Below are 14536 nucleotides of genomic sequence, written 5' to 3'. Positions count from 1 at the left end.
TATACTGGAGTTTAAAAACAAGACAAAACCAAACAACAAAACAAACCCGTAGAACCTTAGCGTGAAAAAGTAAAACAAGGATCAATTGTTCATCTTCACTTTGTTCTTGAAAAACAAAGACCAGCACATTGCACATTGCACCTTGAAAGCTGACAGCTTCAGAAACTAATTTTTTTCAAGCCACTTGAGTATTGGGGACTGGTTGTATGACACTTATCACTTGTCTGCCTGGTATTTGAAAACATAGCAGCTTTGATGCAGGGTTTTGACAAGACTTAAGCACTGAAAGACTTGCGCTGCAGAGACTCCAAATGCCAACAGTGAACTCTTCAGGTCTTTTATTAGCCTTGGTCTCTGCCACATGTGTTCATGCAAACTGAGATGAAACAGAACCTCTTTCAGTTCATTCTACTTGAGCAAATGTGACTTCCTATTGAAAGAGAAGCTTTTTAATTATGGAAGGAGAGATTCATGTAAACCTGAAACTCTGGCTTAGCTTTTCACTGAATATGGGTAATGTTCAGCTGTATATTAAAACAGTGACATAGGATATGTCACAGCTCTGCATCTAGCTCCCTCTTGGAGTGTCTCTATCAAAAGTAGCTTCTAACACACTTCTGAGTATGCACTGTTCTTGACTTAATCTCCACAGTACTTGGACTCTTAGTTTCATTTGCCTGGCAAAAGGAACCACAGGTGCTTTGGCAAAAATCCAGTCCTTTACACTTGCCCTGGAAAAAATCTTCTGCAGGCTTGCTGAAATGTTACTGTGCATGTTGCTATTGCATTGATAATGGAAAAGCTGGGGAGTTTTTTGCCTTATTTTTACATTAGAATATTAAAGACATAGGGAAAGGGGATGTACAAACCAAGTGTTCAGGCTTGAGTAGTGAGATGTTACTGTCCTCTTCTAAGCAGTACCAAGACACATAGAAGCAAGAACAGTATGTCTGGGACTTCTGAGAGTGTCTTGTCCTTCCCTTCTTCCCTGTGCCGTGCTAGCTTCCAGCAGTGAATCCTGTGCCATGATTTTTTTCCTGGATCATGACTTTGCAAATCTTACAGGGTTTTTTCTGCCAGCACCTCTGGTAATTGTACTTCTAATCAAACAGTGGTTGGAGTTGTGTAGGTAAGTGGATTTGAACCTTCTTTAATGTAGAAGGGTTTTTTTTTCTAGTGGGTGCAGGTACCCTTATAATGAAGTCACATCTCACAAGAAGCTTGTGTTTCTTCAGTAACTCTTTTCCTAGATCCCAGAGATCTGCAGATCAGTTTTAAAAACAGGAGGCAAGAACAAGGTTGTCACTTAAGGTGCTGCAATTATAGTTGTCTTTTCAGTATGATTAGTTATAATTGGCCTCTCTGTGTTTAATACAGGATCTGCTTACCTACACCACAGTACTCTAGGATCTTTAAAGCAGAAATTGACCGGCGATGAGTAGAACTTGTATCTCTTCTGAAAGGTTTTATTTTCTTTAAGGCATTCCTCAGGTATATTCCTAACTTTAGAGGTGTGCAGTGTGTGAGCTAACACTGTACCAACCCAAGTTTGCCAAACTGATAAATTTGTCTAATTTTAGTTGGCATTTTGTATGTGTCTGAAACTCTTCCTAGTCCTTTTGTGGGTTCTTCAGACTCTCAATGAACTACTAACTTTCGGCCCAGGAGAGAGCCCTCTTTGTCCTGGCATATTAAAGTGATTCTTCATTACCTCACAGGCACAGGGAGGAAAGTTTGCTTAGTACACTGTGGTTACTTAGTCTTTTCCTTTTAGCTAGGCTAAGTAAAAAGTGAACATGATAAATGTATTTAAGTGTTACCTGGGACACTGAAATATATAGCATGAAACATCCCAAAAGTGACTGATGTGTTGCTGCTGTTTTGACTGTGGAATTAACTCAGTTTTGTGTCTTAATGTCCCTCGTGTGTAGGAGAGTTAATCTACTGGAATGAAAACAGAGCTTGTGTGGAGTAGCCTGCTTAGAGCAGTAGTTTGGAAACATAGTATGATACTCAATTGTGCAAGGTGAAATATTTTTTTAAAGATATGCAATATTTACTGACTGCAGGCCCAAAGGCAGGTAATATGCACTGATCTGTAGAGGGATGTAAGATATAGCTGGGAGCAAACACAGCCGCTTTCTAAGGGACCTCAATTCATGGGGCGCACAGATGTTAGCATAAATCCTAGCCATCAGAGAGCTGAGACTTCACAACTTCAGATTTAGATTCAGGTTCACAGTCCTAGCATGACCATCTCATTCCAAGTGTCTTTCAGTCTACTTTTTCTCATTGCATGTTAGTATGTAGTGCATTAAGAAGTAATATGAAGCAGCTATGTATCTTTTCAACCAAGGGAATACAGGTGAGGACTGCTACTTATGCCAGGAAGCAGTCCTGGGATTTCAGTATTCCTTAGCACAAATTTTTTTTCAAATCTGTAAGACTTAATAGTTGTGGCACTTCATTTGCCATTTGAAGTTTTCACTGGCTGGGAAAGATATGAACTACAAATGAAAAATATTATATGGACCAGTGGACCTATTAATTGTCCTGCTGGTCTAGTTAATTTTTTTAAGTTAATCTCCTACACATAGCTAATTTATACTTTTATAGCTCTTTTTTTCATGTCCTCACTCTCTTGAATTCTGTCTTTTTTCCCTGCTTCACAGCAAGCCAAGTGACTTGAAAAATTAGATCTGCGCATTTGCAATTTCACACTACTTCCTTAATGCTTTCACTCAAATGGGCTATCTTGCCAGTTCTTCATGCACAATAAGTTTAGCATTAGTAAAAATTGTTGTGTTGCCCTATTTTTTCAGCGTTCGCTGTTTTTGAGTAGTTGTGAGTCTGATTCTGAACAAGCCTGTGGCAATACTTAGAGATAGACCGTGGTCCTCAATTATGAATGGCATAGGGGCAGAAACTGTTATAACCTGCAGTTAATTCCAGGAAGCATTAGACCCATGATACTGACATAATTTTATCTGCTTTTTCTAAGTCAAGATAGTGCAGGACTTACTTTCTAAGTGCAAGACAGCGTGCTTAACTTCCCGCTGACAGCAGGTTAATTAAAACCCTGGCCTTGTTTGGATTTCGAAGATGGTCTTTCTGGTTATTCAGATTAAAATGACTTTCTTCTGCCAGGTTCAAAAAAGATTTCTCTTTGCTGAACTCTCAAAATAGAGGTGCTGACTGGAGAGCCCCAGCTGGTCAGATTTCCACATGGGAATTAGTGCACTCTGACCTGGTCGGGGAACTTCTGTTCAGTATTGAGCTCTCTTGTGGGGCTGGAGTAATATTTAGGTTATGCTCAACTGTGGAACAGGAAATAACTTCTGGGGTCAAAATAGAGCAACTTAAGCCTCCTGATTACAAAGTATTATATAGTAATTGTTTGCTTGTATCAGAAGCAGTGAAAGTTTGGGGTTTCTAAGGAACTTACAGGGCTGTTTCCCTCTTTATGTTCTCTCCTCTGGCTGCTTATTTCCTGAAACTTTACTGAAACATTAGGAAGGTAGCTGTTAAGTTTCTTTTTGACTACGGCAGTAACCTCTGTTGTCTCCATACCTAAGACTTCAGCAGTATTGCACCATACACTGTATCCCATTTCTAAAGCTTTTCATAAGAAGTCCTTTGATCTGTCAGTCCTTAAGATATCATCTGTCATCTCATGTAAAGTCGTACTCAGCAGATTACATTGAGTTGCTCTTCATTGGGCTAATCTTTGTTCTCAGCACAGACATCTTACTCTTTGATTGGGATTTGTTCTGGCTGTAAGAGCCCTCTACTGACTATTCAGTACCTTGATGACTGACTAATGGGAAACTGTTTGCATCAAAGGATACATCTGACGCTTCAATGTTTTAAATCAACTTATGGAAAGCTCGCTTACACTCTGGTAGAAAGAAGTATGCTTTAGAGGCCTTGTATTCTAGCTTAAGCACCAGAGAGCTTTCTTCTCTCTTGCAGAAGCAAGTGTCTGTCTTCCCTCTATGCATGGAACTTGTCCTGTTAAGCACTAGGCCCGTTCTCAGCAAACCCACACCTATAGTAGGTAGTTCTAACTACAGAATAACTACAGAAACGTAGTTATTGATTTTTCTAAAAATACTGTGTGTGTGTGTGGGTCTAATGTGCATGTCTCACATAATTTTGTTTTGCAAACTGGATCAAAACTCATTTTTTACTCAAGGTGGAAGGTTTCTCTTGTTCAGCTTGGGTGTATAAAGACAGATTAGAGCACACTTACCAAAAACTTCCATTTCCCATTCCTGCACCTTACTGGTGTTCTTGTAGCTGCACAGACCTGATTCTTGATCCTTCAAAATAATATACATTCCTAATATATTAAAAACAGTTCCTTGAGTAACTGCGCTGGTAACTGTACCAGCCCAACAGAGACATGGACGTGGTCTCTTTCTGATCGTGGTTATTTAGTTTTTGGATGGTTAGTGGGTACTTAAGAAAAAAGAACAAATCTGGTTTCCATCCTTCTTTGAAAAGGATGTGTAAATTAAAACAGTAACATACTTGAAATTTGTTGTCTGGATGTGATCCTTGTCTTAGTTGTTTACTTTGTAAACCCTCTTTTCTCCTGTTTCAGTTACTTCTTTTCACTTAAGCTTAGCAAGCTGCTTTGTTGCAAATATTCAGAACTATTAAAACCATTCCCTGGGTTGGTGTTTGTTTTTATTCATACCTGAGCTCCCAAGTTGGTCACATTTTACTTTAACCACGCCAACTTAACACCCTATGAATCGATACTAATTCTTCTGTGCTGCATAATGACAGGATAGCATTTTGCACCGCGCTGGTAAGGAGCAACTGAAATTATCTTAAAAACAGAGGGGATGCATTTTTAAGTGAATACGAAGGTGGTAGCTGGAGCTCTTATTTGTACAATTTAATTGGCAAAAATATGTTCTATACTTAACAATGGTGGCCTATATATTTATCTTAATGTTCATGAGGTTTTTTCCAACAGTCAAAGATCTTGCTGTGACTTGCAGAGGAGACACTCCCAAACCACTGCTACTGATGTGCAGTGATTTCCTCCCCTTGCATAGTTAACCAGAAAAGGTCACCCATCTAGTCTACAGGTGATTTCAGTGTATGTGCTAATACTTAATTATTTTTTTCCCCCTCTCTGGATGCATTGTTCAAAGGAACCTGTCCTGCAGCAGTTTGAGTTGAATATGGCCCTTATTTAAAGAAAGGGCAAGAGCTACCCTGATGATGCATGACAAAGCAGGAACAGCATGACAATATTTAATGGGCTGCAACTCCCAGGACTGGGCTGAGATTTAACCAATTATCTTTTAGTCTGCAGAATTCGTATTATGCTAGCTCTTCCCTCGTTAGTAACACGGAAGAGCTTGGGGTAGGTAATATTGTAAAATTAGGAATTGTAAAATGCCATCCCTGAATCTTTAGCGTGCGTTTCTTGTGGATTGTTGTTTTCCCAAGAGGCTATGTTAGTGAGCAGTGTTCTGCCACGAGCACAGAAAGGTGCTAAGGTCAGAGGCATCTTTCAGCTTTGCACTGCCCAAAGCCCACCACTTCAGTCAGAGTGAAGACTTAATGGTTTGAGCATCTCTTTGGTCTGGATTGGGTTATGGCCTTCTGTGGAATTTCCTGTAAAGTTTCCTAGGTTCCTACTCTGCACAGGAATGTGTGGCTAACTAAGAGACAATGCATCGAAGATGCAGTGTTCTTTTGACCTCTTTAGGTGTTTCATCGTTTGACTGAGCTCACTGGATTTTAGATACCGAGTCAAGGCTTTGTTGTTGGTCTTGGACCTTCCCCTTCATAATGAGCTCTTATTATACCTTTTGAGAGCCAGAGCTACATGAGGTGGGGAGAAGAGGATCAGCTGGAATACCCATTATTCTCGCAAAGGGCTAAGCAAGCAGAATTATTTCCCAAGAGTGCTAGCAGAGGATTGTTTGTTAATGGCAGTTATACCTGCTCTGCGGTTTTAAGCTTTCCTCTACTGTGGAACAGCACACTGAGGGGAAAATGAGATGCAGACTCAAACTTTGGAAGTGTGAGGGAGTCACAGTTCCCAAGTAGGAAGCAGATAGCTTTACCCAGAAAAGCATAACCACATCAAGCTTCAGTATTTAACACGGTATGTAGAGTCTTCTGACATCTTTCATGACAAAGGAGTAAGCCAAAAATACATTTCTTGGTTATATGACTGTAACAAAAGATTCAAGCTGAAATTTTGGTGTCTTATGAATGATGCCAAAGTGCATCTTCAAACAGTTTAACAAGGACTGTGGTTTATTTAACTGAGCATGCTGCTCTGAACATCCCTTACTCCTCAGCTGAGTGCAGCAGCTTGTAATTCAGTATCCATCTGTCTTGGATGCAATGCTTACTTGAAGCTTTGTGGTTTTTAGCTGAAATTACATATTAATAAGAAAGTGGGAGGGAAAGCTACCGAGCTAATGTGCCCAGTTAATTAAGAATCAAGCCACATTTTATTTACTTAAACCCATCTGTGCTTGTTTTGCCAGTAATATATTTGGTCTGCGGCCTGTGGACTATGCAGAAAGTGAAAAGATGAAGTCTCTGCTAAAGTTGCCAGTGAAGAATGATTCATTTTCATTTAACCAACCCTCTGAGGTAAGTGTGTGTGGGTTTTTTGTTTTTTTTTGCTTTTTAAAAAGACATAAGTTCATCCTGTAAGTATTGAAGGCTTAGACCCAAGTACAGTAGGTCACCTGGTTTTATAGGGAGATTTAAAATTAGTTGATAAACTAACTTGGACAGTATTTCCAGAATGTATGCAGGACACTTTCCTAATATTATTCTGTATTATCATAGCTTTATCTGGGAAAACAAAGGATGCTGGAATATGGCTTTATTATAGGAGAATGAACACTGTTATTCCTGAAATAGTGTTGATTGAACTTTGCTATCGTTATTGGTTTTCTGCATATTTAAATTTGTTCTACTTGCCAAACTGGCTGAAAGAAGTTGCAGTCTTGGCTCCAGGTGCTTTTTGTGTGCCTTTAAAAGGCTGTTCCAGTATTGTCCTTTGTGCATGATGCAGATGTCAGCTCAGCAGTAGAAAACAGTTTTTGGAAGGTTGTTTTGAGGGGTTGGGGTTTTTTTGGTTTTTTTTCTCCTCTTTTTCCCAAAGACTTCTCAGGACTTGCAGCCAGAATCAGGTTATTCAGACTTAACAAGTTACTGCATTATGAGATGCTTTGTGCTTCTTAATGAATGATGATTAAACTGACCTGGCTGATACAAGCATTCCCAATCTACCCCAGGGTATACAGCCTGTTATGATCCCTCCTCATTGAAGTAATAAGAGGCCAAAAGTAAACCGTGGCAGCTAAATTGGCAAGGATATGACTGTTCCTCCCACCTGTGGCAACTGTAGGATACAGCTCTTCTGTCGCAAACAAAACACTTGGTACTTGCATATTTGCTTTGGGATGAGTGTGTGCCAATGGACGGTTACCAGCTCATATGGATGACTTGATCTAAAGCCTGAGGCTTTAGGGTAACTGGATCTCAAAGGTACCACAGAATGTTAGGAGTTGGAAGGGACCTCGAAAGCTCATCCAGTCCAGCCCCTGCCAGAGCAGGATCACCAGACCAGGTCACACAGGAACACAGCCAGGCGGGTTTTGAATGTCTGCAGAGAAGGAGACTCCACAACCTCTCTGGGCAGCCTGTCTGTGCTATGGAATCTGGGAGTACTTACGAAGATCCAGGAGCTTAAGTATTACAGCCTTGTCAGCGTAAAACTTGAGCGAGCATCTCCTCTTACTTTGCATTAGTAGTATCCACATTAAAAAAACTTAAGCATTCATTACTTACAGGGCAATGTATTAGGGACTTCTTAGTAAAAGGAAAGGCAAATGTTAATTATATAGGTAACTCAACATATTGGTAGCATATCTGTTGGTAATACTTCACTAAAAGTAGGCAGCTTTACTACTTTATTGGGAACTTTTCTTTTTTTCCTTCAACACTGCAGTCAGCAAGGCTGCTTAGACAATGTTCAACCAGCTATGAGTGTGCTCACAGTGTCTTGAAAGAGAAAAACTGATTCACGGGCTGTTTTGGTACCTTGCTAAATTAAGTCCCTCTAATGGCAAGCTTTTTTCCTCTAGAGTTGGTTTGTTATATAGAGATTTATTTATGGATCCTGTCCACTAAGCTTGCCATGCACTGTTTTTCAAAATGTTTATTCTTACTAAATAAAGCTGCCAAACAAGTTAGTTGCTTTATGTTCTCAAACATTCGGCTTATTGTAGGATTTCCTGTTCACGCAGGCACAGATCCCCAGCAAGCCAAGAGATGGACCTCTTGGTATACTGGGAAGCAGTCTCAGTTTGGAGCAACAGAAATTGCTGAACAAACTAGCAACAGTTCTGAAGGCTCGAAGGTGTACGGAATTTAGTAGCAAAGGTATGTAGTCTTGTTGAATTGTCTCCATCCCTGTATAAGTAATTACAATTCTGCACTTCATCCTTTAAGATACTAGCTGCAACAAGTTTCTTTATCATTCTCAGTAAGTGCAGTTTCTGAAATCCCTGAATTATAGCCCTAGTAGAATAATGATGATGTTGTTGCGTGTAAACGCATATAAAGCCTGCCTGGTTACTGAGGCAGGGGACTTCTAGAGGAGCCACAGTGTGACAGTTCTGTTATTTAAAATCTCTCTAAGTCCTCCTCAAAGACCTCTTCTCTTCACATTTCTTTTGCCAACTTCAGTGTCCCTGCTCATATGAGGCATCCTGTAAGAATTCTCTTTCAGGAGTTTTAGATGGTGCCTTTAGAAAGGACCTGCCACTGACTAAAAGTTAACAAACTTCTTCTCACACGCTACCTTCCTTCCAATTTTGTTCTTTATTAAGATGTTGGAGTCAAATTATGGGACTTGGGGGACTTATTTGTCATTCCCCCCACAACACCCAAAAAGGAATATTATCTTAACCCCTCCTATTAGTAGTGCTGCTGCTCCTGCTTGTGAAAGAAATGCTGAGGAAATTTTCCCCTACCATCTTTCACACCCTGCTTACTACTCCAGAATTGTGAGTGGAGTTCTGTTAGCGTTGTGTTAAAGCAGTGAGATCCCATAGGAAGATTTCTGTCACAGTTAAATATAACTATAAAAGGATTGAAAAGAAAAGAAAATAAAGCCTCCTTTGAAGATTTGTGTTAGCTGAGAACTATAAAAACATGACTTCCCTTTTTCACAGCAAGTATATGTTGAAACCCACATTTTTAGTAGTGCTTCTACTTACTTGTATCTTGGTCTCAAAAATCACATAACTGTGCTGGAAAGAGTAGTTGATAAATGTTTATACTCTGATTATTCTTTAAATGATGATTGATTGCTTTCCAGCCAGACATGGTTCTGATTTTGTGCTTTTAGTTCTACTGATGTAATCTTTCTCCTAGTCACTCACCTTGTTATCCCTGATGTTCCAATGCCAAGTACTGTCAAATGCATGATGGCTGTTCTGACCGGATGTTGGGTCCTCAAGTTTGACTGTAAGTATTAAATACATGGGATTCTTTGGGCTTTTTAACCAGAAATGATAAATTGGATCCCAGAAAACATTTCTTTTTCAACAACTGCCCTAATATCAATACTAGCTTAACATGAAGTGTGAGGGGTTTGGGTTTTAGTCTTCTGAATGACAAGAGATTGAAATACAACTACTGCTTCCTTGGCAAATGTGTGCATGTCATTATTAGATGTACTGGGTAGCTCATACCCAAAGTATCAGTGGAGAGAGAGTTTGTTCATTGCTACGTTAAGAATGATTTGGAAGACTGTGGAAAATATCCTGGGACAGGAGGAAAGAATTTATGAATTTCTTGGATTTCTTCTAAGCAGCTTCCATAGAAACTGATAAGAAATGTTTGCTTGCTTGGGATATATGATCAAGGCCTGTAGGAAGAAAAGTTGTTGCCCATTTACGTAAAGGCTGAAATCTGTTGCGAGGTACAACTTCTAACCAAAGTTATGCTGTCAGCTGATCATCACCCCTGTTTGTACTTGCAGTAAAGTTGTGTTTGTTGAGGAATTTGCCAGGCCTTGTGCAATCACAGGCTCGGGCAGATCAAATACATATGTAACTTTTGATACCCATTTCTGTACAAAGGAGCCCTGCAGACTGGAGTGCTCTTCAACTAAAAGAGTAACTTCCAAGGAAAAACGACTTGCAGTGTCCCCTTAGCATGAAAGTTGTTGTTCTTCTGTCATCTTTCATGCAAGGTGTAATTGGTTTTTGTACAGTGCATGCTCTGCTGTACAGCTGTTATGTGGCCTTACACCCCAAATTCTGCTTTTTATTCATTCTTTCGAAGATATTTCTTAGTATCTGTTTTCACAGTAGTTGTAGAAGCCATCATCTTCCCCTTGACCTTTATGGCTAAGTCCTTTTAGCTAATAAGTACACAACAATTGAGTTAATTATCCATGGAAAACTCCTAGGCAAATTGCATTCCAGTTGTCTACTGTGTGACTAAACATCAGAATATAAGGATTCTTTAATGGTCTAAATTTTCCAGTCACTAATATTTATGAAGGCACTGCTTAAAGCTTCAAAAGATGCATAGTAGTTTTTCAAATAAAGTGCATCATCAGACTCTTTGAACATTGAACTGTTTTTCAGAGTGCTCATTTGGCTTCCAGATAGTCAGTGGACTTGTCCCGTGCTTTTTTTTAAAGGGCCTGTTGAATTAGTGTTCCTTCAAAAACGTTTCCTGCAATACCTACAGTAGCTTCTGTTCATGGCCTTAGAAACATTTACAAAAGGGAAAGACTCTTGTCTGTGCTGTGATTCTTACAAATAGCAGTAGCCCCTCATTGAATATGTAACACGGAGAAATGCTGTTTATGCTTAAGCAGGCAGGTGGGTTTAATAACCTCCAGACACTTTGTCAGTAAGCAGAAGGGAGATGGTGTCCTGTTTAGAGGTAGGGATGCAGCAGGAAACTCGGAAGGCCAAGAAGCGATGTTAGGGTTGTGTAATTGGAAAGGGTGTGTGCAGATGCTCTGGAATGATACACCTGTACCGTTTGACTGAGTAGTCTTTGTCTGTGGTGAATCACTTTGCAGGTTCTTTCATATGCAGGTTCTTTCTTTCCTCTTTCCAGGGAGGTGATCATCCCCCTGTACTTGGCACTGGTGAGGCAGCACCTCAAGTGCTGTGTTCAGTTCTGGGCCCCTCACTAGAAGAAGGATGTTGAGATTCTGGAGCATGTTCAGAGAAGAGCCACAAGGATGGTGAGGGCTCTGGAGAACAAGCCTGATGAGGAGCGGCTGAGGGAACTGGGCTTGTTTAGCCTGGAGAAGAGAAGGCTGAGGGGAGACCTCATCACCACCTACAACTACCTCAAGGGAGCTTGTAGAGAGGTGGGTGCTGGTCTCTTCTCCCAGGTGATGGGGGATAGAACAAGGGGAAACGGCACCAAGCTGTGCCAAGGGAGGTTCAGGTTAGAGATAAGGAGGAAGTTGTTTACTGAGAGGGTCGTCAGAAGCTGGCACAGGCTGCCCAGGGAGGTGGTGGAGTCACCATCCCTGGATGTGTTTAAAGAGCGGGTAGATAAGGTACTTAGGGATATGGTTTAGGGGGTAGACAGGAACGGTTGGACGTGATGATCTCAGAGGTCTTTTCCAACCGAATGATTCTGTGTGACTCTTGGGCTGTTCAGGAGGTCTGCATACCTTCCATCATATGTGCTAGGGTCATTATGCTTTACTTCATTTTATCTTCTTGCTAGTCAGATGCTTGGAAAACTAATGTTGCCAGTAAAGGTCTATAGCTTTCTTCAGCTGAGTGTAGATTTAATTAGTGAGACCTGAGTTTAAATCTTAGTGGAAGATCTTTTTATATACAGAAGTGATTGCAAAAGAAAAAATAAATGAAATTGTGTGGGGGGGTATTCAGCGAATATTCTTTTTATTTTTTTATTTGCAGATGAGTTTTATTGTGTTGTTAGTACTGATTAGTACAATCGTGACTGCTAATGCTCCCAGCTTAGTAAGCAACATACTACTTAAAAGCGAGTGATTCTCCTCCCTAGTGGGAAATGTTAGTAATAACTCATGGGGTCTGATGCAGCTAAGTGCCTATAATTAACAGCACCACTCCATCTGTTCCCACCAGTCTATTATTAGTCTTCTTCAGAGTCATTACAAGTTAAAGACTGTTATAACAAATAATGGGACTCCTGCTGATGGAACATTTGTCTAGGAAAAAGAGGTCTTTGCTTTTCTTTTCCATAATTTCTCTGTTTGTTTATTGTGGCTTTTTGACTTCTATTTGGATAAGTTTTCTTAAATGGGATGCAAATAAACTTTGAAAAGTGTGTGCATATTCTGGCTTGCTCCTGTCAAAGCCACTGCAAATAAAATGAAAGAGCTGCTTATAGTTCAGTATTCCAAACCATTCACTTAAAAGCAATTCATGTTCAAAAACTTCACTGAAATATTTGAAAAAACAAAGCTCAGTGTAGCACTTAATGAAATGCTGACTGTGCGTTACTGAGTATTTGAATTCATTTTTTTTTAATACAAGGTAAGCTGCATTTGGCTTTTTAGAAAGAAGTCTTATTTATAGCCTACACATAATTATACCGCTTTTTTAAAAAACATCGCATGCTTGGAAAAACCAGTATTTCATTTAAGAGTGTATGTCTTATGTTAACTCTTCATTATAGCGGGCTTTCAAGCTGCATTTCTCTTATAAAAAGCAATTTCCTTCTCTTGTATAATTCTATGGTGCTTCTGTTTACACGTGTCTGAACATACAGATATAGCATCCAGTAGCATCAGCAGAGAGGCAATGTGGAATTTACCAGCAAAGTTTGAGCTAAATGTAAGTCCTCTATGTATTAGCCAAGATTTAAATATGTATCTTCAATTTTGGCGTTCCCTGTTGTCTTCAGGTAGAAGATGAGGTTGAAAAGATGTCACCACTGAGCAATATTAGAACTTCACAGAAGAAAAATTTCACCTCACCAGTTGCAGTTTTTTTATGTTCTGTATATAATACACTGTCAGCAATATATCCACTTTCAAAGCAGCACAGAATTCAATTGAGACACTGTTGTCACTGTGCTCCTTGCCCTTGGCCATATCTTTCATTGGTTTCATTATTTTATTGCCTACATTATTTCTGGGATGGTAATAGGGTACAAAGTAGCATATCATTATCCTCCTGCAAGTAGGATGAGACAAAGATTCAAGTGCCACTCTATTTCCTCTACAGTTTTTGTAGAGCATAGAATAGTGTAATTAAAACCAGCAGAAGTCTTTAGCAGCTTTTCAGCTTTGTTTTTTGTTCAACTGATTGTCATCTGTTAAAGCAGGGAATGAAAAATTAGCTCGGTAAGAATATGCATTGAAGAAAGCTTGTGTCAGTCTTCACAGTGAGGTATATGGTGGAATCATAAGCATCTGATTGCTTATTCCTTCACTTTGTTTACCTGCACCAGCAGCAATGATTCAGCTCCGATCATCTAAAAGAATGCAACCCGCTCCCTGCTTTCCCTGTAAGGACTCAGAACAACTGGGAGTTGACTGGAAGAGCTAATGGATTGCATGACTGACATTTCAATACAAAAACACATTTCTCAATGTCTCGGAGCAATATGTCCATCCTTGTTTACACTATTAGACAGGGGAAGTGCAAAGCTGTTTGAGCTGCCTGCTTCTCAGGCTGGACTGTGTCTGTACATAGACATCTTTTAGATAACAGGCTGATACTCAGCAAAGCCCTCTCTCCGTCAAACAGCTCAAAAGTTACAATCACTGGAGTTTCACTTTTTTTTTTGCAGTTGGAGACTTACTTCAGCTGCCTCCTGCAAAAGGAATTGCAGCTTTGTGGCAGGTTGTAGAAATATCTAATGTGCATGTTCTTGTGCTCAATGTAGAGCAAAGGGGAATGTTTCACAGGGTCTACACTTTTGCACTCCCAACAGTGCCTGCACGTTCTGGAAAGGAGGATCGAAACAGATTTCCTTTGGTGTCAGCACAAGTTTAGACTGAAGCTGCTGGGGTTTGCAGAGGAGAAAATGGAGGCAAGGATGTCTTCCATGTAGTGTTTGTCTGCAGAACTGAGAAGTGGGCTGGTTTGAAATAAGGTTTAGAGGAAAAGGAAACCATATTTTCACTGTTGTCTCTGTTCTGTCATCCAGATGTTCAGTTTTTCCTATTTAGAGTCCTTTTGTTCTGATTAACTTTTGGGATGAAGAAAACATTGCACTGAGCATGCCCATTATAAGGAAATGGATGGGGAATATTGCCTCAGTAATTTAAAAGCATGTGACTGGATCCAGAGCGAGAGGATGAGTACTTCCATTGAAATTTAATCTGACCTCTTGCACCTTAGGAATGGCTGTGTCCAGTCACTTTGATCAGTCTTGAAAACATCTGTGGCAAATAGAAGTTTCTTGAAGGAGGCAGGATGCTTGGGCATTTACATGAAGTAAATGTTTAAGTACTTCTAAGCATCTGGTCCATCATGTTTAATAAATATCACCTGGATCA

The 14536-nt window shown here is 39.9% G+C and overlaps 1 protein-coding gene across 1 annotated transcript in view; it reads left to right on the top strand.

Moving 5' to 3' along the window:
* The window catches only part of LOC104537476 (BRCA1-associated RING domain protein 1-like), a gene marked incomplete at its 3' end in the record, with an annotated part of 31336 nt that extends 21811 nt beyond the window's left edge, over window positions 1-9525 (top strand). Inside the window, exons 7-9 of the mRNA XM_010180374.1 lie at window positions 6525-6633; window positions 8307-8436; window positions 9433-9525. Of these exons, the coding sequence (XP_010178676.1) occupies window positions 6525-6633; window positions 8307-8436; window positions 9433-9525 (332 nt within the window). The remainder of the gene's footprint in view (window positions 1-6524; window positions 6634-8306; window positions 8437-9432) is intronic.
* Between the last annotated feature and the right edge of the window lie 5011 nt (window positions 9526-14536).

The sequence above is a fragment of the Mesitornis unicolor genome, unplaced genomic scaffold (genome assembly GCF_000695765.1).
Source record: "Mesitornis unicolor isolate BGI_N332 unplaced genomic scaffold, ASM69576v1 scaffold5150, whole genome shotgun sequence".
NCBI classification, from domain to species: Eukaryota; Metazoa; Chordata; class Aves; order Mesitornithiformes; family Mesitornithidae; genus Mesitornis; species Mesitornis unicolor.
Note: the sequence above shows the minus strand (reverse complement) of the source record. Positions and strands in the feature narration are given on the sequence as shown.